The sequence below is a fragment of the Corticium candelabrum genome, chromosome 1, assembly GCF_963422355.1.
Source record: "Corticium candelabrum chromosome 1, ooCorCand1.1, whole genome shotgun sequence".
Lineage (NCBI taxonomy): Eukaryota > Metazoa > Porifera > Homoscleromorpha > Homosclerophorida > Plakinidae > Corticium > Corticium candelabrum.
This window is the reverse complement of record NC_085085.1, coordinates 2,968,471-2,990,141: the sequence shown is the minus strand read 5'-3', so window position 1 is coordinate 2,990,141 and position 21,671 is coordinate 2,968,471. Positions and strand designations below refer to the sequence as shown.

The following is a 21,671-nucleotide window of genomic DNA, read 5'->3' as shown; positions in this document are numbered from 1 at the left end:
CTAGCCCTGACCGTAACCCTAGCAACGGTGTCTTCACAAATGTAATTTCAAATGTAAAAATGTATTTTTGGGCATATGAATATTAGTTAAAACCTAAAGAAAAATGTAATATTATTGACTATTCTATATGCAATATACTTAAAATGTAATTTATAAAAATAGAAATGCAATATTATGAAATGCATTTAATAATGTTCTTAAATGCAATAATATTTTGGCTATACGTGTTAGTTATCCTATAATACATGCCGTTGCTTGTATATCAAGTCAACTGTCTACATTTCATGTTGCCTAAGTGTGTACGTGTGGTTGTATGTGTGCTCGCGTGTATGTCTGTGTTTGTAAAAACACTCCTTCCGTTGCCCACTTGCAGTTGGAAGAATTTGCTATAAAATTGAATAAAAATTATTGAGCCTTCTGAAAACGCGTCAGAGCCAATTAGTAAACCTGTTGTGACGTTGTTTAGCTGCATGCTCTGTAAGCCATGCAATGCATTCATGGCAAGTACACTGCATGATAGAAAGGCGATCGACGCTTGTATAGATTACATCTTTAGACATACGTATATATTCTGTAGCTTAGATTGACGTCTATTACAGTTGGCAGTTGGACGTTGAATTAATCGACTTAATAACAACCCAAATTTAACAGCAAACATAGAGTAAACTCATACCCGCAGTTTCTCAGAAAGAAAATATTTGACATTTGCATAATTGCTGCAATGGCAATTGTATGATTAAATAGAACACAGCTAGCTTACAAGCTCACACGAATCGCGACTTTTTAACATGCAAACAGCAACAACAACTACATATATTAGAAGCAGTTATGGTGTTCAGTCACGGCCTATACCACATTCAAATGCACAGAACACTTGACACCTTTGTAGTAAGAATGGCTCGCATGTATTACGAGTTTTAATACGTAGTCAGTCGTCGCGTCTAACAGTTATAGCACATATTATTTCATGCGTTGTATGTGCTGATGGCCGACTATCAGGATTTGATGACCAGCATGCTCTTGCAGCATCTGCCCACGCTTTAATTGTAGTCGGAGGCACATCGACTGCAGTAGCTGGCTTGAGTTGCTGATTACGTTGAGATTCGGAGAGGGTTCCGTACGGGATCTCTTCACCAATAAATTGTCCGTCACCTGGACGTAGCTCACCTGTCTCTACCCTCTCCAAAAAACGCTGGAACAGAGGTGGCTCTGTGACTTCATTAACTCGTTTTTTGTTCCATAGCTCCCACATAATGATCCCGAAACTAAAAATATCTACCAGTTCTGTGTACGGCTTTTCACGAAATACTTCCGGTGCTATGTACCACAGTGTTCCACATAGTGTACCTTTCACTTGTTCGATTGGCTTTGACAGTCCCATGTCTGCAAGACGCACGCTTTTCTGACCTGTTATCTAAAGAAAAAACAAATCTGAAACAATAATCATGCTACTGACCATAGCATATTCATTGCTTACGAGCACATTTTCAGGTTTCATATCTCTATGAATGATGCCATTGTCATGTAGATAACGAATCCCATTGAGCATATCCAGTGCAAGACTTCGAGCAATGGGAAAGCCATGTATTGTGTAAGCTGGTTCCTTCTGGGCATCTTTAATAAAAGAAGCCAAAGTTCCGCTGTCGCACCATTCGTACAACAATCCTATCTTCAAAGGGTGTAACGAGAGTTGTACTGACCCCAAAAACTTGACAATGTTCTCATGATTGAATTTTCTACCAAATAAAATTTGACAAGTGTTCAACAAACCATGCATGGTAGTGACTATAAACAACTAAAGTTGATACCTGCAAACTTCAAATTCGTTCTTCACTTCAGAAGCTGTGTTTCCCTGTGTAATATCATGTTTTATTACTTTTAGTGCAACTTTACCCTCTCCAGGAATGGTGAGTTTGTAAACGTCAGCAAAACTTCCACTACCTACTGGTGGGTTCGACTGTGGCCACAAGATATCATTGCTGGTAAATTTGTGAGGCATGCATTGGAGAGTCAAAATTGATACTTTGCCATTTAGGTTCTGAAATTTGCTTAACAATTCTTTATACTTTGGACAATTTTCCTCCTTTGCCTTTTCAATTCCAAGTAAGGTTTTGTGCAGTTGATCATGCATTTGAGGAAGTGTGTCTAATAGATCTTCTACAAGCGGACAACGACACTTTGCCAACGTCGAGATCAGGTTGTTTACAAATGTTAAATGTTTGTCTTTGTTCGTGATTCTCTTGTCATAAACTTCTTTCACATTTTTTTGAAAAGCTTCCACCTTCTTTTTTTTCAGTTGTATTCTGGTTGCTAAAATAGCCGCCGCACCAACTGCGCCAAGAGCGAGTCCTATAGGAAAAGCTACTAGTGCACCTATAACAGTTGCGCTTCCTACAATTGTTATTGATACTCCAGCCTCAAAGACAAACTGTCCTATCAGCATTCCTGTGATTGCACTTGCGACAGCTCCTGTACCCATGGCTATTTCAAATGTCGCGAAAGCATGAATTGTTTCTACCACTGAGGGTACTGCTGACCTTTTGTATGCATGAGGACCATGAATGCGCAAACTAGTTGTATGGAGCAATCTCCGTGCTTCCGTAACATCTTTCTTCAACTTTGTGTTAGCCCATTCTCGAAACTCGCTTGTGTCTAGGAAATCTTCTGCAATCTGACCTAGTCTTATAGCTACGAATTGTGCTACGTTTTTGGCATCAAAGGCTGCCTTCTCTTCAACTGATAGGGATAATATATCCAATTTATGAAAACTTTCACGAACCACTTTCGACTCCAGGTGAGATAAAAACCTCATTTTGAGATCACCAATCTTTGCATTGACTTCCATTTTCATCTTTTCTAGCAATGTCTCAACTTTGTGTAGATCATCCCAGCTCTCAGTTTTCTTCTTCTGTCTTTGTTCAACAGGAAATTTCAGCTGCCTCAGAGCACTTTTCAACAAATTCTCGGTAAAGATTATGAAGTCACAAGGTCTTCTATACAAGTAAAAAACAAAAATAGCAAAGTAGATTTTAAACCCATTTTTACTGAACATGCCTTAGAGATTTTGCAATAATGTTGTTGAGTGACCCTGGAAGCATTTTTGTAATAGCTTTACAGACAGCTATTAGCTCTGGAGTTGACTCGCCTGTGCTGTCCCGACATGCTTCAGCTAGCATTGAGTTGATTGTTAACAGCTGATGACTTTTGAAGCCTCGCCACCGTTGCTTGAGTTGTTCTTTAAGAATATCTGACGTCTTGTCTTTTTCGTTTCTCTTTACCAAATCCCACTTGTTTGCAACAAAAATTGCCGAATCTGGTGAAAGTAATTCTTTACATGGTGATTTCTCCCACGCTTTCAGTAAACAACCAGCCTATATATTCACAAAATTTACAATACAGTATATAGATCCCATGGTACGGAACGTAACTTGTAAATCAAAGTTAATATTTGGTTCATCTGTAAATATAGCGTTTGTTGGTATAGTAATTACAGTATAAAACAATTACTAGAAAGCATCTATCATGGGAAGCATACCTACAGTTTTTTCAATTTTTTTGTAATTGCTTCTTCGTTGCTGCAGAGAGAATACGTACAATCGTTAAACTCGTCTTAGATTTTGGCAACATCTTTCAACTTTGAAAATTTGATATTTTTATGCTAATGCCTTCAAGAGATAGCGTGTGCTTACTGAAAGCCACATACGACCACACAGACAACACCTTTGAAAATCTTAAAAATCTTGCTCCAGTACGGGAGCTACCTACATTGCAAATAATATGCACTATTGCTAAACGTAGTTTGATTAATACATGGGTTGCAGTAATTAACCCGAGAAATATTACAGTAGTGTGGTCTGTGGACGACCAGACTAACGGATGGCTAAACGAAATACGGCGGATGCCCTCACTGTTATCATTGGTGTTACTTAACATGCTAGTAGATGGGATTACGTCTTTGCGTGCTTTCAAAAGATATAGAATAGCTATTCCATGTCAACAATTCCGCGTACCAGTTTATTAATTAAGGTATCTAGCCTTTTCTCGCACTTTTCGCTGCTCTGATTTGACTAATTTGAGTTAAGTAATTGAGGTGGACGAACGCACATTCTAAAAGAGTTGTTTGGTTGCGCGTTTAGTTTCTCAATTATGTGCAATCGCATGCAAGTCTTTAGCACTTTAGTGCTTCTTCATTGTTATAGTAACTGAAGCTATCTCGCTTTTACAGCTATGAGTCTTTCGAATACCACTATGAATTTCAAAATTGTCTCTGTTTTAGATGTTCAAAAGTCGTTTTGCTTGCGCGGTACGTCTACTAGTAAAATCTATCTAAATCATAGAAGGAACTTGTCGTTTTACGTGACTACAATGTCTTAGTACAGTTTGTATTCGTCAAAATGGCAATAGTTGCTACAAGAGGGACATAAATGATACTTTGGTTAGGCAATGTCGGGTTTCCTTATAGTTACAGTAGACAAGAATAGCGATTGTTGACTAACTTTCACAGACGGTTGGGTGACTGTCTCACGGCACAGACAACAGATAGCAAAGAGGAGCTATCCCTCAACAAGCATTCACGGAAAAAGGGTGTCCAGCGAGCCCCGGATGGTGTCTGCACAAAGATCCTACATCTATACTCCAGGCTGCTTGTGTTCTCTACATTAGATGTATTATAAGTGTACAGCCGTAATGACACACATTAGAAGGCTAATTGTTTTGATCAGCGTGCAAGATGCCTGTCAGGCAACTTTGTTTGTGGCTTTAACGCTCTTTTCCACAGTCCCAACTCTTTGATGGTAGAGTCTTCTATGCAAGAGGTCTTGGCAGTAGTGGCGGCACAGATTTGCAAGCTGTGGCTAGTAAACTCTGAGGAGTCTAGACAGCGCTTTCTGCACTTCTTACACAAGTGTGACGAGGGATAAGGAACAGCCGTTGCTAAAGATAAACAGCGGGCCCCAAACGAATGCCTCCGAAAGCCACGTATGTCAAAAGCGATGACACCGGGCAAATGTCATTGGCGCTTCGTCCAAGATAGATATCGGCACCTTTGACTGCTTGAGGTGCAAACGCACAAGGTTTGGGTTCTCGTGAGAATCGGTCGTAATATCATGAGGTGTGAGGTGAGATGCAGGGACGAAGGCCGACAATGATAACACGATGAATTTGCCCGCAATCAGAAAACCGACCACACCCGTGCAGTACGCGGTCGAGAGCATAACCGTATTGTAGCTGAAAGGCTGCTGAGACCAGACGGCCTTGATCGCGCGGAGCTCCATCGGTGTGATGAGAAGACGCTGACGAACGTCGCCTTCACCCTGCGTGCGGCGCACTCCACGCAGAACATATGTTAGTTGGAGAAGAGCAGACGCAAACGGGTCTCCATCGCCATATTGAATACGCAGGTGATGTACGGCAGACAAGTAACATTTGATCGTTATTTGCAGAATCTGCTGTTTCTTGATTGCCGCAACGAAAAGAAAGAGTACGTTCAGACGTACGCAAAGAAAGAATTGAGTGTCTTTGGCAGAATCGGCGTACCGACATTGACCAGTGGCATCGATCTCAGCGTCGCCGGAACTAAGCCGGACGAAAAGAGTCGAATAGCCTTGACCTCTACCTAAGTAAGCTCTAGTTGAAGTTCGACTTTGCATGAGCGCTAGGAACTGCACCGAGTCTTGATCCGGGGCTGAACATAGATGTTGATGAAAAAGCAGGTCGTTAGTAGGTTGTTACGAGAAAGTGCATCCGCGACGTGATTACATTTTTCCTGAATATGTTTGGCATGCCAAGTAAACGAAAAATGGGCTGCAACAAACGTGAGAAGTCTCAGTAAGTGCATCACCAGCTTGTCGTGACAGGAGTAGTTACGCTAGGCGGACACAGCCATTGTATTTTCGCACCACAATTGAATGCACTCGCCGTGCCATTGGCGACCTCAAGCGACGCTAGCGACAAGAACCTACACTTACTCTTTTGCTGCGATAGTGTAGTCAAGCTATTCCATAGGCCATTCCCATTGTAGCCAGTGCTCGCGCCAGACAGCCCACAACCCTTAGACCAGAGGCGTCCGAACTCTTTTACAGCGATGGCGGCTGCGAGCCCAGAGTACAGAGAAAGCACGTGCAATTCCACTTGACCAGGAAGGCATCTCACCACAGTAGATCTGCTGGCGCGTCCGCATTCAGCCAAAACCAGTAGTGTACCAAGCCAATCGTTACCCATTCGACAGGTTGTTGTAGCTTTGCTTGCGGCAGGCAGATCTTACCTGCATTCAAATTTAGCTGCAGCCCCAAGAACTCAAAGTACGATGACGGACCCCGCCATTTTTGCGGCTACTGGAACCCCAAGACAGTTGCACGTGCAACAACCTGTTTCTAAATTCTTGGCGCATTTGCTACAGTTCGCCTCCCCTCCAAAAGGAAATCATCCAGGTAGTGAATACAGGAAGTGATCCCTCTGCGATACGTGATCCAGAGAAGAGCGTCTGCCACGGCAGAGAATATTTTGGGCGCTCAGTTAAAAGACCAAAGGGCAGAACACGATTAAGGTAGACCACGTCTTTCCAGCGCACGCTCAACAAGTAGAGGTCATTTTGCTTTACCGGAACTTGGCGGTAGGCCTGCACTCTCTATGTCGAGCGTATCCCTAAGCGCTTAAAACACAGCTGCAAAAGAAGCCACGTTGCCTCATCGACACGAACATAGAACAGAAAGCATATATGTCCGTAGCGATGCCTTCGTTGACGCTGGCCAGACCAGGGGCGTACGCAGAGGGGGTTCGAGGGGGTTCGGACGAACCCTCTCTAGGCGCTAGGTAATGGCGGAATTCGAATTAGGCAATGCCGCATGAGCGCAACTACACAGCACCATTACATATGGGGACAGCAGAAGACACAACGAGACTCCCGATTTTGGATACATTGAAATTATCTGTAAAAAATAATATAAATCTATAAAGTAGTACAGCACTTAACTTTTCGGCGCGCCTACAACGAACCCCCTCTAGAGAAATCCTGCGTACGCCCCTGCAGACAGGGTGAGGAGAGATTAACGATAAGGCGCCAGCTACCGGGTTGGTGGTTCTTAGGTAACAAATCCGATCGGGATTACCTAAACTGTTGACATGGCACTATCAACTCGTCAGAACACAAGGGGTGCTGAAACCTCAGCTCTGGGGTAGCTGTCGACGACCGACGATTTTCCAGTAGCCGATTGCAAGTTTCGTTTTGCTTGTTTGCTCTGGGCATAGCCGTAGGCGAAAACGATCCTGAAATCGTCTATTAGGCCATTCAGTATGTAATTAGCAAAGGAATGGTCCGCCTGAGACGCGAGCTCCCGACGCCATGCTACCACCTCTAGTGGTGAGACGAAGGTCGCTGAGTCTGGCCACGGTACACCACGAGATGGACGACAGCTGTCGATGGCAAAAAGGACAGACTAGTAGCGGTATGCTGACTGCCACGCTGGTTGCAATCCCGAGCTGATGAGTGTGGCATACCTGTGAGCGTAAAGTGATATATACGACATTGTAACTACCGTAGCGTCAAGAGACCAGCTAAAGAAAACTAGGACTGTACGACTAAGTGATGGGTACAACATGTAACACGTTTCCATTTTCTACAGAACAGCAGGAATAATTGAACAAAATACTTCCACATAACAGAACGCACTTGCGATAGTACGTTACCTCCATAAACAAAGTCCGCTACAGCTGGGGGCGTGGCTGAACTACTACTCCCGAGCTGCTTTTCCCATTAATGTTGCATCGTGGTTACGGCCAGATCTCTGTGGGCATTTGAGATCGAATGAGCTAGAAGATGTTCCCGGGCACTCTGGCAGTTTGAGAGAGCGTCGTCAGTGCAGGCACACATGACAGAAAGTGCAGTCTGAAAAGCCGCTGCACAAGGCAAAGTTGTAGTTACGGCAGATAGGTTTGTTAGCAGCAGAGTCTCTTGTGGACCTATTGGTCTGTGCGTACCCACTACCTCGACCGCTGGTTAGCTTGAAGACGGCAGCAGCTGCTGTGGGAATCAGCTGCAAAAGAGATGGTTCTGGCTCTAAAGCACACGATGAGGCAGTGTTGTGGGCAGTGTGAGCAGCGGGAGAAACTTGCCTGGTCCATGGCCAAAATTATTGTTGATGAATATAGCAAGGGGTGGAGCTAACTTAACGAAAGCAAGTGATTGACCGCCGCTATCTGGCGGAACCTTACATCATAGAGCAGCTAACCCGTACCTCTGTGGCACTGCGCCTCATAAAAACTAGCCCCATTTTCCCATTAGTTCGAGCGCTATGCCCAAGTAGCGCTGCAAGAAAACGCCTGCGTACAGCGCAAAACACTACCCAGGTTAGTATGTCCATTATTTGACGGAGATGACGGCTGGGCGCTTCACCTTGCCCCGCTTATAAACTTTGCATACGCCTGGGCATCTCTAAGAGATCAGGTAAGAGTTTGGCAACGTCCACGTACTCCAGTGCTTGAATCTGGCAAACAACACGGGCCGGAATGGGTACCGTTTATTCTCCAACTATAAATGACCCAACAGCGATCAAATTTGGCGACTGAGGGCCGCAAGGTAGGTCCGAAGTCTCGCTCGAATTAAATAGGTTGACCTCTTGTAGCGTTGGCGCAGCAGTAAGGTCGCCCAAAGTTTAATTAACCTAGAATATCGACAATGCCTCGGCGTCAATACGTCAACACTATGGGTGCGCCGTTACTTACGCAGACGCACATTAGATTATCAGAGCTGCCACACAGATACCACTGAAACAAAGCAAGACAGGAAGCTGCCACAGCTGAGTAGAAGCTGGTCAGAGGGACCGCGCTTAAGTGACAGCCGCGCGAAAGAGCGCGAAATCATGGGCATAAGGCGCAAATAAAGGGGGGACAGTAGAGAACAAAAAGGCGACACGCATGTCGACGACGCCAGTATTTACCACATTCCCTTATCACTATAAGTAACCTGTATGACTTCCACAGCTTAAAGACTCAAGTATCAGGTTAAATCCCAAGTAAAAGAGAGACGAGAGCGTGGACCAGGCGATATGAACTGACGGACCGACATGTAAGTGGCGTGCAAACATGATTAAATCCGTAAGGTGGCTAATATACTAGTTAGTGAGCATGTTAAATAGTTACTCTTTGAAAATTCCGGACGGACCGACGAAAGAAGTGATGCTAAGTTGCCGTCCTAAACAGTTACTAAGTGCTTCCAACTGACCATGTGCACAGCCAATACACTGTACAGGAGATATAGCCTAAAAACGGCATGTAACAAGTGCGTCTCAGAAAATCCCAGTAAGACAACACAAGAAATAACGCCAGAGGAACGGTATGCCAGAGAGACTTGGCAGGTTCCGAGTGCCCGTGCCAGGAGCTAGCATCCCGCAAACAGCATTCGAAAGCCATGTGGCAGACGCCACACGGCCGAGCAAGAAGGTCACGCCCTACACCTCAGGTACTGCTAGGTGCCGCCAGGCGGCGTCGCAATTAAGGCTCCAACATCGAAGGTGACGGCAGTCGGGAGATCTCCTTTGGCCACTCAACAACGAAGAAATCACAACGAAAGCAAAAATAACATGACCGGAAAAGAGCAGTCGCCGAACGCCCGTGAAATCATAGCCGGTTAGCTGTCGTCTCTGCTCATGAAGAAAAAGGAACGGTGAAGATAGGGTTAGGGGACAATCAATCCAGGGAAACGACAAACATCGAAACATGCAAAATCATGCTTGTTTTAACATGCTTGCTCCTCCAAAGCACGATGCGACTGACGCCAAAGATGTTGCTACGGCACAGCTGCAAACTAGGCTCGAACTGCTTTCCTGGCCGTCTCAGCCATAAGCGACTTAAGCTCACTGCGAGCGATGGTGACTGTCGTGCCCTCGGACATGGAAAAGGAAGAAATCAAAATTGTGTTGGCTGTCACAGAGGCTATGAGCGCAATGACACGGTTGCGGCGGCAGGGCTACGCATATACACTCCTTTTCGATGCACATTAATTTGCGGGGTGGAATCAACTCTGTCCAACTGCGTTAAACCGCATAGGTTGCAGAAGCCTGTTTTAGGTAAAATTCACAATTGAATCATGCCGGTGCTTTTCTCCAAACCCTCATCTCAGCCTCGCCAAGTTACCGCATAACTTTGTATCAGCTGTAAGGCTGTCGCTTGGAATTCCTCTCTTTCCTTTGTCTCCTCAGTCTGTGAAGTGTGCTTATGGCCAAGTTCTAGATTCTTTGGAATCTTTGAGTACCACTCTCGACGAGACGGCATAACTCGCTCTGCGAAGACATATTTCATGCTCTTTGGACGTTTTTTTACAAGGAGGTTTGGACCGCAAGATAGAAACTGTTACGGCGGTTGGGCTGTAGGCGACAGACTTGCAACTAGTGGTGGAGCAAATCTTGATGCCGGCTACCCCGCGCCTATTGTCCTTTGCTGTCTATTGCCAAAACCGATGTCTGGAAGGCATTTTTTTATAGCTACTGCATATGGCCTAAATCGCTGTCATTAGCAAGTCTTACTAAGATCTTTTTCCACACTTTTACTTAAAAAATTATTATTTCTCTGCATTATATAGCTAAGAAGGCTATAAGGTACACGAGTACTGGGCTATTATTGCTCTTTTTTACTGCTAACACCGCTGTTTCTTCTTTTACCGGTTGTGTTGCTGAGACAATGTGTGTAGTTGAGAGCTGTTTTTCACTGCGTATAGCCAAATTTGCTCTTGTACTGCTGAGTTGCCAAGGTCGCTGTCTATGGTACCGAAAATCGTCTCCTTTGATCACTTTAGCGTAGCCGCGGCTTCGAAGGTAGCTATCTCTCCACAGTCTAGCGTGACACGCTGCAAACTTTAGCATGGGATGTAGAACGAACGTGTTAGTACCGATCAGTTTTAAGCGCAATGTCGACAGGCAGAGGCCTGGGATGTATCATCGTCGTTCAACAGGATGGTTTGGCACTCTCTAGCGCGCTTGCATGCATCTATTGACCAAGACCGAGCTGGGCATCAGCACTGGACAAGTCGAACAAGTTTACCCGCTGGTATATAGTAGAAGACAGGACGTCAACCGTGACAGCGACAATCGATGTGGTGATCCAGTTGTGCCATTTCCTCGACTTGTGAGCGGCTAACAGATAACCTGGCATTACTTCGACAACTCCAGACATTAATTGTTACCGGAACAAATGAGGCCGGTCAGTGACTTCTCCGAGGTATCATTGCTTAGCACTTCCGTGCAGTGTTTCGCCACTGCCGTTGCATGTCCTTTGGGCTAACCTCCCCGTTTCGTGTACTTATTTTCATGGCTTACCTCTGACTGGTTGTCGATAAGACTTAATGTCTTTGTGTGCATGATAGAATGGCTACTGTACCACATTCTGCATGCAGATCTCATCCAACTCACCGCCTATTGTCTGGAGTCAACTGCACGGTCCGATTTACATTGTGCTACCTTGGTGATGGACAAGTCGACCGCTGTTTGCATTGTCTGGAGCTGAATAATATAGCACTACGGCATACGCCCTATAAACCAGTAAAAGACGAAGCGACGCAGCAGATGCCACAGGCCACACATCATACCAAACTCAGCGCCAGCCTACTATTAACCGACAGGAGCAACTGAGACTCTGCAGCTAACAAGACCATATGCTGTAGGTTCAACTTCGGCACCTGCAACAAAGTTGGGTATCTAAAAAGCAACGTCCACGCTTGCTTGCGATGCTAGAATACAGGTTACTGAAGCGATGTCTGCGCTAAAGCATGTCATCACTCTATTTGAGAAAAGACTATCTCCCGGCGAACGAATCACAAGCCACAAGTAAATGTGCCGGAGGCTGAACCGATATTTGGCGTGAAGACTCTAACTTAATTAAGCAGCCTGCTATAGTCAACTTCTTGATCGTTGCCACCGCTGTCTTGCTGAAGCCCCGACTGTCTTGATGTAGCTATAACCCTAACCGCAAAAGAACTATTGTACGTAGTAACCCGCTGATATCTATTGTTGATCTTTACTAAATTGGTTCACATTATTTTGATCGTGGCTGTTCGTTATGTTGTTATGCTCAGAGTGAAGTCGGTTCATCCTGAAAATATAATCTTGTAAATTTTTAAAAATTAAAATCTGTAATTTTTCCAACTGCAAGTATTGCTAAGTAAATACTTAAAAATGTTATGGAGCTGTCGTTCCGCTAAAGCTCGCTCTCTGGTAAGAACGCGGATCTCTTGTTCTCACCACTACCTCTACGTTCGTGGTCTCGCGAGCTCGCTACTAAACCGGACGAAACCTTCTGGGAATACATCCTGGATGTTATGGCTAACTGTTTTCGGGATGGTTTCGCTCACACTTAGGCAACTTGCAGAGCATCACTTCGAATTATGTCGACTACTACTATTGAAGTCGTCGACAGCTACACATAACAAGAGTATAGAGCAGATCGCCTCGCAGGGCCGATGCAATTGAAGAGTGTCAACCTCAAGGTTAGCCCGCGGGAAGTCATTCCGAAAGCACGCCAACCTGACCAATGGCGTCTTATCGTCAACTTGTCTTCACAGCGCTCCACTAACGTCAGCGGCGGCATTGACCGGCACATGTGTACGTTTTATCACATCAGTTTGGACGTCGCAGCTCAACGCATCCTTTAACTTGGAGAAGTCCCTCAGTTAGCCAAATAAGACTTTCAATGCTTACCGTCACGCCTAGGTTCACCCTTCCGACAGACAACTGCTGAGATTTTGGAGACAGCAAAAAGTGTACTTGGGTCGAGCATTGCCGTTTGTACTAAGGTCCGTGCCCAATGATATTTTCCGCAGTTGCAGACGCTCTGCTGTGGACTGCTACAGCGGTGTGAGCATCATGCATTTACTACTAAGATCATTTTCCATATTTGATCGTCCCAATGAGTGCAGTACGCACGCAACTTAGACATATCGCTGGACACCTTCATGTAGCTGAGTTTCACGTTGCGTGGCATGCGCTGAAAGGCCCGAAAACAAGACTAAGTTTCTGCCCCTGGAAATTGATTCAGGTCATAAGCTCATTAGACTCCCGAGTCGTCTGTATATTATAAGCAGAGGCTCAGTAGTAGATCATGCACGAAAAGAGAGCTGCTGTCTTTTATCGGGTCTCTCCATGACACGGCAAAAGTGATGAAGCCCTGGCTCTTATTCCTGCACATGAGTATAGACCTCTTAGCTTGCGTAAAGCATCCCATACCATAATACGTCAATCAATCCTTTCGTCTGTCCGGATGAATGAAAGGATGTCTGTAACACGCCGATCGAAACGATGAAGGTCTACGATTGTCGCGAAACGCGGCGTCCAGGTCGAGTTTAACAGTCCGAGACAAATGGTCAATTTGGATTTCGTTCGGATTTCCTCCGAAGGCCAGAAAAATTATTGGCGGCCTGAAATGAGATGCGCCGGAGTTTGTTTGTTCAATTACGAGTATGCGGATGTGATGTGTGCTCGCCAGCCACTGTGTGCCATCGTCTTGCAAAGAGTAGAGTGAAAGATTCGTCAGCTGCAGTCAGAAGTTTTAATGAGCCAGCTCACCGGGCCGCGTGTTCGTTCAGGCGTCCATCCGTACTTATATATGTATATCACAGAAGGCGCGTCTTCATTGAGAAAGTAGCGTCATTCTCCACAAATAGATCATGACATTTCATGTACAAAGAGTCTGAGTTGGGTAATACGTAGAGTCTAAACTGCGCTGTCTGGAGTGTTTAAGATGCACATAGTAAAGAGACGCATGTATTGTAAACACGCGATAATAAAGTGCTACCGCCCATAGAGCGGTGCGATGTGATGTAGGCTCTCTATTAAAGCCATCCTCTACTGGTATATACCAGAGTGCAAGATGCGTTCACTGCAGCCAGAGTTAAATAAACCAATAAGGCGAGAGTATTGTATGTTCTAACACGCGCTGCAGCTGAGTATATAAAAATTTGCCAAATAAGTGTGTGTGTGTGTGTGTGTGTGTGTGTGTGTGTGTGTTTTTGTGTGTGTGTGTGTGTGTGTGTGTGTGTGTGTGCGCGCGCGCGCGCGTGTGAGTGTGCTTGTGTGTGCGTGTGCAAATTTCTATTACCATGACCAGACACTCACAACACCAAATACATATGCATAAAAGCAGATGTTATTTAATTACAACTATACAAAACGTTAGCAATACAAATACTTTTAATAAACAACTGTTGTAATGACTAAATTCAATTAATATTGGTTTAGTAAAGATGCTTTATGCTTCAGTAATAACCGCAATCGTTTGAAACGTTTAGACAAAAGCGATAGCCATAGCCTTGGTTTGGATAAAGACATATAGATTACTGCCCGTCTTGCCTGTCTATTTTAGCCTCTATTATTATTATTTTCTCAAAATGATTAAGTCTTTTGAACAATCTAATTATACTAGATTTTAGAGTTAGGAATTACTTATGATACAACCTAAAAAGAACGTGTACTAATGCTTAAATATCTAATGCAGAAATACCCATGACTGATGTTTTTCAGCAATCTATTTTATAGTTAATTTGAAAACGTCAGTTATTAGAACTAAAAGGCACTTTTCATAGTTCCATTTTACTCTAAGCGTAATATTTTAATCTTTGAGTTTAAAGAATTTAGCAAAATTAATAAAACATGTTACAAGGTTTAGATAACACGTAGCATACATATGTCACATTTACAGTATATCAGAAACAAGTTCCCACGTGCATAAAACCTCACCTGCGCTGCTTCTTTTCCAGATCGACTTGCGTCCAGCACGTAGATATAGCCACAAGCAACATTTTCCTGACACTTCTCCGTAATATCTTTAGCACTAAATGCTTCTGCATCGTCATCTGTTACCCCTGGACTATCAACCAACGTAATGTTCTAAAGTATGGTCAAAACGGTTTCAAAAAATCTATATTTATTACTTCATTTGCTAAACACTTTACTTTCAGAAACTCCATAGGCCATAAGATTTCTAATCGCACCAATTGACCATTGCTGTCAATGCTACCATCCGTTTCCGTTTCGTCAGTTGATGCTACTTCAAATTTTTCATTGTCGAGTTTTGCTTTAGAAAGCATTTTGGTGAACTTTTGCTTGTTGTCACGAGTAGTTAAATCAAAGGTTTTCTGAATCTCTTGGCCATTGCCATATCGGTAATGAGCAACTGCCATTGCTGTCTCACCGTATTTGACCTCACAAAGCGTAAAGGTAGTATCATTGTGGCCTGTGGGAAGGATTGATTCTCCAAGCAAAGCGTTAACAAAGGTTGTCTTGCCGGAAGAAGTAGAACCTAATTAAGGTAAATGTATTATATTTTTAAAAGTTGTGATTACTCGCTACTATTTAAAAATTAAACTATAGAAGATCAAAACTTAGGATAACGCATGAATGAAAGCGAGCAAGTGAGCACGTCCGAATGCTCAGAAGAACGCACGAACGCATTATACCATAAACAGACGTATGCAAAAGCACGAATGCAACAGTTTCCTCAAAATAGATTGACAGTAATGAGAAGTCTTGAGATTATACTATATAAAGTTTATGTGAAGTCCAATTTTAATAGCGCTCAAATACGTCTGCTAACAATCTGCATATTTTCAAAAAGTGCTTATATTTGCTTACAAACTGTGTGCAGTTTCAAATTTTCGCTTTTACGTTAGCATCGTAAGAAACATGTTAAAGAGCAGAAATTTGATCTACAAATTCCATGAGTACATTTTCAGGCTTATACCGTCTTCTTTGGCGCTGTTTACGCAATGCTAAGTAATACAAGTGTGACACAAATGTTCTAATGAGCTAAACAAATGCAGCTTTCGCAGTTTCTGCATTTTACGTTGGCTTTTACACATTTACGAGTAATTATAAAAGCAAAACAATGCTAATACAACAAGATTACCTGCAATTAGGAGCACTGGCTTTATGGAGCACTCATTTCTCACTTTTTCAAAGTCTTCCTTGGTTAACCAAATTTTCGTGTTTTTTGTCAATTCGAGATGTTCAAACCACGAATATGAATCATCTGAATAGGCAAAAGTTTCGATCTCGTCAACTAGCTGTAAGAAGTCTTTTCTTGTGGAAGCGAATGCTTGAAGTACCGATTGAGCGACCGCAACGGGCTAACCAATAATGGAAACCTTTGTTAATAACGTATAAATTGATACACGTCATATTGTATCAGCTTACAGGGGGTGGTAGAGTAGTCAAGCTCAGTAACTTCCCTCGATGTTGAAGAAGTTGAATCTTTACTTCCGTTAGACTCTCTTTTCCGTCATCATCAAGACCTTCGTGCTTACACCATCCAGCTACTTTTTCTATGCTTGTACAACTCACAATTTCTTGTATACTAGGTGTTCCAGCTGATGCAACAGCAGACGAATTTGTTGAAACGCATTTTTTCGAGGTTGACGAAAACCGCCGAGACATGCTAAGAAAAAAAAATATTAGTGACGAACGCCGTGTTCTATGCACAATAGTTTTATTTTAATTAACTAAACAAATATGCATTAACAACTCTTGGCGAAGTTCTATTGTTGTCCGAATACCATAGTCTGTTTGCTAACCGATCTAACTGCGGCTTTTGCTTTCAGATACCAAAACTATTGTAGACACATGCATAGACACCGCTTCATGATCAGCAAAGGTAGCAAGCTCGTATGGTGGTTGTCAACGCACGACCTCAGTTCTCAAGCCAGGCGAAAGCAAATCCAAACTGTTGCGGCCTAACGCATATTATCTATAGGGCTCGTTTAACATAAATGTTGCAGAAATCTATAACAAACTTGTAACTGCGTGGAGAACACTCGTTTAGATGTGTTTCAAGAAATTTCTCGCAAGTAAATTCCTAGTATTTGAAACCACATTTTTTGAGATTTTAGTAATAAACAGTGCCGTATTCTCGTAAGATTTTTGTCGTAGCCGTTTAGTCCAGCCATCTATAGCACCGAAATTTGTTCACAATCAGAAAAATGTAGAAATCCTATACGAGATTGTGATTAGAACTGGAAATTATGAAGTATTCATGCATATATATATATATATATATATATATATATGTGTATGAATGTATGTATATATGGCGCTAGGAAGTCTAATTGTGCAAATACATCATAATTATCCCTGCAGTCCATAAAATTTAGCATTCCCTAGATAGCGTATATATTGCAATGCTGCTAAAGAGAAGAAATGACATTATCAGTCAACTGGCAAGTTTGTCACCACTATCATGTCAACCGTAATTAGAGTTTGCGTACGATTTTCATAAGCGGTGTTTATTGACTAAACATTTAACTGGACATGTTCATGTGCACTGCTGGTGTGAAAGGAACGATTATGAAAACTAATAACACGCCAAACTTAGCCTAACTCTTTCATTGATTTTAAGTCTATACGAGTTCTTATCTATATGTTCTGTAACCGTCTTCTTAAGAGCTTTCAAATGGTAAACATTTTACTCTGCTACGTTCACGTAATCGGAATATCTTTTTTCCCACGGTTGCTCAGTATTTGGATCAGACTTGCAAGTCATCGAAAGGGTCCTCTTCTGCATGCTCAGTCACACCCCTTCTACTACGACAGATAATTTTGATGTAGATCAAAATACAGAAGTCTTAAAAGTTGCTTGCTGGCATTATAAATCATTGAAATACCCGGGTGATAACATTTTGTAACCCGTCAAATTGACAAAAGCCGCTCAATAACTGGAAACTGCAGTTACAACAAGAAAATCGCTACAATCGCTTTAATTAACGTTTAATGTCACAGTACATTCTGGTTATTCTTGTTTTCCTATGGGTAAACAAATGTTACAACAATGTATGAGCCACCTACAGCGGCACGATTGTGTCCATATCTAAAAATTGATCTCGATGTAATCTCTCTCTATATATATATATACACTAAACACCGCTGAAATGCGATCGTCTCCTCTCTGTCTGGTTTTGTTGCAACTCTTAGCGAAGTTCTTCGAGTTTAGCGCGCTGGTTAACCGTTGATTGCGATGCCAATTGCGTTCTCTTGCTTTAAAGAATGCATGTACTCCGTCATGATCGGCGCATTACACTAACGCACCTCCGTGCATTGCTGTCGCCCGGGCAAGGCACAGTTTCAGGTGTTTGTAGTAATGAAGTTAGTAGCCATTTGAGAAACACTCTCTACTTCTCTTTAGAATTACACTCTTTTAGCTAGTAGATGAAGAGGATAGGACAACAACTGAAGCGTTTGGCATTAGAAACCTTTGGCAATACATGCATGTGTTATCGCTAAAAACATCACGTTCACATGCAATTTCTAGCTTACGAGAAATTTCACAGTAAATTCCAATGCCTAGTACTCTCTTCGTAGGTACAAGAGTCAGTGCACGATCAATGCCAAAGAATATATGTTTACAGCATACATTCTATAAATATTCATGCGGAGCTATACAGGTTTAGACATTCTGCCGTCTTCTACTTGCAAAGTCTGTGTGAACATGCTTAGGCAAGAACAGAGATAGGGTACATGGCAACAGCGTACCCGCAAGTTAGGCTATACAAACTCATCTCTACATGTTCTGATCTCATGTAAACAAGAGCGCGATTTTTTGGCTGTACCACTAAAAAACCGTTCTTATTTACACGATTACGCTAAGCTGGCCAGGGCAAACGCTAACCATTAGCGAAGCTAACTCCAAACTGATCCTCGTACGGTGCAGTTTCTAAACACAACCTTTGTTTTTAGCTTTTCCAATTTTGACTAAGTCGCGAAAACAACTAGCTATTAAAGTCTATAGGGTAATACTGCCTATAGCGCTACTCACCTTCAACAACTGTTGGTCGCAACCTGGTACGGGATCGAAAGAAGAATGAGAGTAATTGAGTGGGTGATGTGTGATAGGTGACGCTTGAACCTGGCACGGCAGTAGATCGTTATCGACGACACACCTAGAATGTAATTCAATATCCTGTTGATATGCAAACGATCGAATCCAACGGTTAGCAAGAATTCTAAGTGGCGCCATACAACATGGTCGCAATCAACAGCTTTGTTGTTCCCTCTTTAAACAGCAACAGCAGCTTTGGCTTAATTAATTAAATACGTATTATTGCAGATTGGTACTCGTTCTAGCAGGAATGCAGGCACTAGCGGCGTAGTTGTTTGTTCTCAAGCTCATACTCAAGACGCACGCGCCTAGCTGCTAATTACTCTAACTAGTTCATCACACACAATTCCCACAAAGAGTCACAACTGGCAAGTCCAATGCAGTGCGTGCAGTTTAGGAAGACACATTTCTTTACATAAAATATTGACGCTCTTTGTACATGAGGTGGCTCTCAGCTATATGATTAGAAGATGTGATGTGCGTCTAGACGTTGGATGAACAGTAATAATTGTCGCTGTTGTCGAGCTCAAATTTGATATATTCTGTACATCAGGTAACAGAAACATACTAGAGGAAGAAGTGTGGCAGTTGAAAAGGAGCATTGAAATTTAATTACGTTGGTCACAGTAGGACTATCTGACACCACGGAATATTTGAGTGGAAACTCAACTTAACGTGCAATACATTCATGTACGCGTGAAAACGCAAGATAACTAATGTAAGCGAGAAATTATCGATAGACACTTGCTTCAGGCATTTTTATGTGCGGGCGTATACTTGCAGCTGTTCTCTACCTCTATTCAATAAATCAAAGCACTGTACCATTTTGCTTGTAAAACATTTGTGATTGCTTCGCAGAACCTAAATCTCATTTTACGCGCAAAGCTACGGTGAGTCCGAGGCAATTTGTGTGTTGGGTCGACCGACGCTTTCGGATACTGGTGTTCGGATAGGTGACATCCTACTGTCAACAGAATGCTTTTGTAAATCAGATGTACAAAAACAGTGTACTGCGATTGTACGTCAAGTCAGCTTGAGTCTGTCACAGTGCAGTGGTCTAGCTAAACTAATTAATTAACTGCATGGATCTGTATCTAGGTGTCAATACTGGAAATGCACTCTATTTGTCGATGGCATAATTCTAGGAGTAGTACTGTACGTTCAATAATTGCCTCGTTGTCTCCATAGACACAGTAAACTGTACGTCACCTCTAGAGACTCAACAGAGCTCGTGTATGGTGTAGGTACAGCATCCTTCTAAACGTCCCATGTGCTCACGAGCAACGAGTTGGAATGGACTGTATGTGTGAGAATATCGAGTGAGATCTGTCACGACAAAAATGCACCAACTGGACCATGTAAGGACAACTAGTGCAATTAATATTGTCCATGTTCTAATTCTTGTTGTCTCATGAAAGTATATATGTCATTTAGTTGACTTGTTTTTGAGTTTAATAATTAATGTAGTGATGTATACACTAATTGGAGTGAGTCAAGAAATTTCTGAATAATAATTATTAGTGATGTATACTCTTAAAGCTGTGATGTAAGAAATGTTGGAATAATGACTATTTACATATATATCTTAACTCACTCTCTTAGTGTATACTTTACTGAAAAAGAAATCAACTACATGACACCTTTACTTCTAAACTGCAATGTAATCTTTTTGCTATTTGTATTAGATGTCTTAGTAGTACAGCCAACCAAGTTAATGTTAATAATTTAATGCAAACTACATACACACCACTAACATCCATTTACGACAATACATACAAAGAAAAAAGAAACACAACTGCGTACATATCACCACTAAGCATACCCATATCTATGTATTATATACTACTACTTTAATCTGTTTATATGATGAATACTACAGCGTCACAATTTCAACATCTTCTTTTTCTGATTTCTACAATATATGTGGGGATATATACGAGGGTAGTATAATTGGGTTGGTCTTTGGGCGGGGCAGTTGGTACTGTATTTGCTCTAAATAGATGTGAATCATCTACAGTGCAAGCGCATTGAATAAGTATACAGATCAGCTTTCTAACCTAAAGGTAAGGTTTGACCATGTGATCTGCTCTTAACAAAAGAAAAAAGACGAACATATCTGATAGCTGTCTGATTTTGGCACTATACTCTAGTGACTCCATATAACTTGCCCAAGTCACGAATATGTCACGTTAATTCCAGTCAATAGGGTTGGCGAACGTAACAAACTTACTTGAAAATAGTTGATGAATTGGCTTGTGCCTATTTGATACGGTCTATTTTACTGACATTGCCTGATAACGTAGCAAAAGTCTTGAAAGTGATGAGAATGCACAATACATGTGTCAATGGTGCAACAACATGTGTTATCGCCCACTTGTATAAAATGCATACGTAATTTGAACAATATCGTGTTGATATGTGAAAGTTTAAAACCGACCATTAGCTGAATGCTACTTGCCGTCATATTTGTAAAATTGACGTGCACGGTCGTAATCAGCCTTTCTCTCTTTCACATCTTTCACTTATAGAAACAGCAATAGCAGTCTTGGTTTGATAAAAAGATATTGCAGCTTTGTGATGCATTAGACTTGAAGAATACCCAATTGTTCTTAAGCTGACAGTCAAACCGTATACGAGCTTGCTAATTAATTTAATTGGGTTACAACACAATTCCCACAAAAGTAACGAGTCTATTGCAGTTTAGCAGTATCGCAAGATACGTGGTTTTTATGAACAATACTGACAACTTTTGATTTAGAAATAGGCTTTAGGTGAATCTGTTAAATACGCAGTAAACGGAGACGTCTACTGTCAGGTTTAAGAGT

The 21,671-nt window shown here is 42.3% G+C and overlaps 2 protein-coding genes across 2 annotated transcripts; both read right to left on the bottom strand.

The window, feature by feature from the left end:
- Positions 1–577: 577 nt before the first annotated feature.
- LOC134197277 (uncharacterized) lies at positions 578–5,648 on the bottom strand. Its single transcript, XM_062666567.1, has 5 exons — positions 5,043–5,648; positions 3,055–3,371; positions 1,809–2,993; positions 1,478–1,736; positions 578–1,414 (listed from the first exon to the last, which is right to left on the bottom strand). The coding sequence occupies exons 1-5, from the start codon at positions 5,646–5,648 to the stop codon at positions 929–931; spliced, it is 2,853 nt and encodes a 950-aa protein (XP_062522551.1). The 3' UTR covers positions 578–928.
- A 5,949-nt stretch (positions 5,649–11,597) lies between these two features.
- On the bottom strand, positions 11,598–18,809 carry LOC134197229 (uncharacterized). Its single transcript, XM_062666517.1, has 6 exons — positions 18,784–18,809; positions 16,173–16,413; positions 15,886–16,105; positions 14,933–15,279; positions 14,718–14,867; positions 11,598–11,684 (listed from the first exon to the last, which is right to left on the bottom strand). Exons 2-6 carry the CDS (start codon positions 16,410–16,412, stop codon positions 11,598–11,600), a joined length of 1,044 nt encoding a protein of 347 aa, XP_062522501.1. The 5' UTR covers position 16,413; positions 18,784–18,809.
- Between the last annotated feature and the right edge of the window lie 2,862 nt (positions 18,810–21,671).

Excerpts from the sequence above, each read along its gene's own strand:
- LOC134197277 (XM_062666567.1), bottom strand. The coding sequence starts at position 5,648 with ATGCAAAGTCGAACTTCAACTAGAGCTTACTTAGGTAGAGGTCAAGGC. Across the intron at positions 3,372-5,042 it reads TGCACCTCAAGCAGTCAAAG|GCTGGTTGTTTACTGAAAGC; the intron begins GTGCCGATATCT and ends GTGAATATATAG. Across the intron at positions 1,737-1,808 it reads AACGAATTTGAAGTTTGCAG|AAAATTCAATCATGAGAACA; the intron begins GTATCAACTTTA and ends TTTATTTGGTAG.
- LOC134197229 (XM_062666517.1), bottom strand. The coding sequence starts at position 16,412 with ATGTCTCGGCGGTTTTCGTCAACCTCGAAAAAATGCGTTTCAACAAAT. Across the intron at positions 14,868-14,932 it reads GGCCTATGGAGTTTCTGAAA|AACATTACGTTGGTTGATAG; the intron begins GTAAAGTGTTTA and ends ACCATACTTTAG. Across the intron at positions 11,685-14,717 it reads CTGGAAAAGAAGCAGCGCAG|ATACCCAACTTTGTTGCAGG; the intron begins GTGAGGTTTTAT and ends GTTGCTTTTTAG.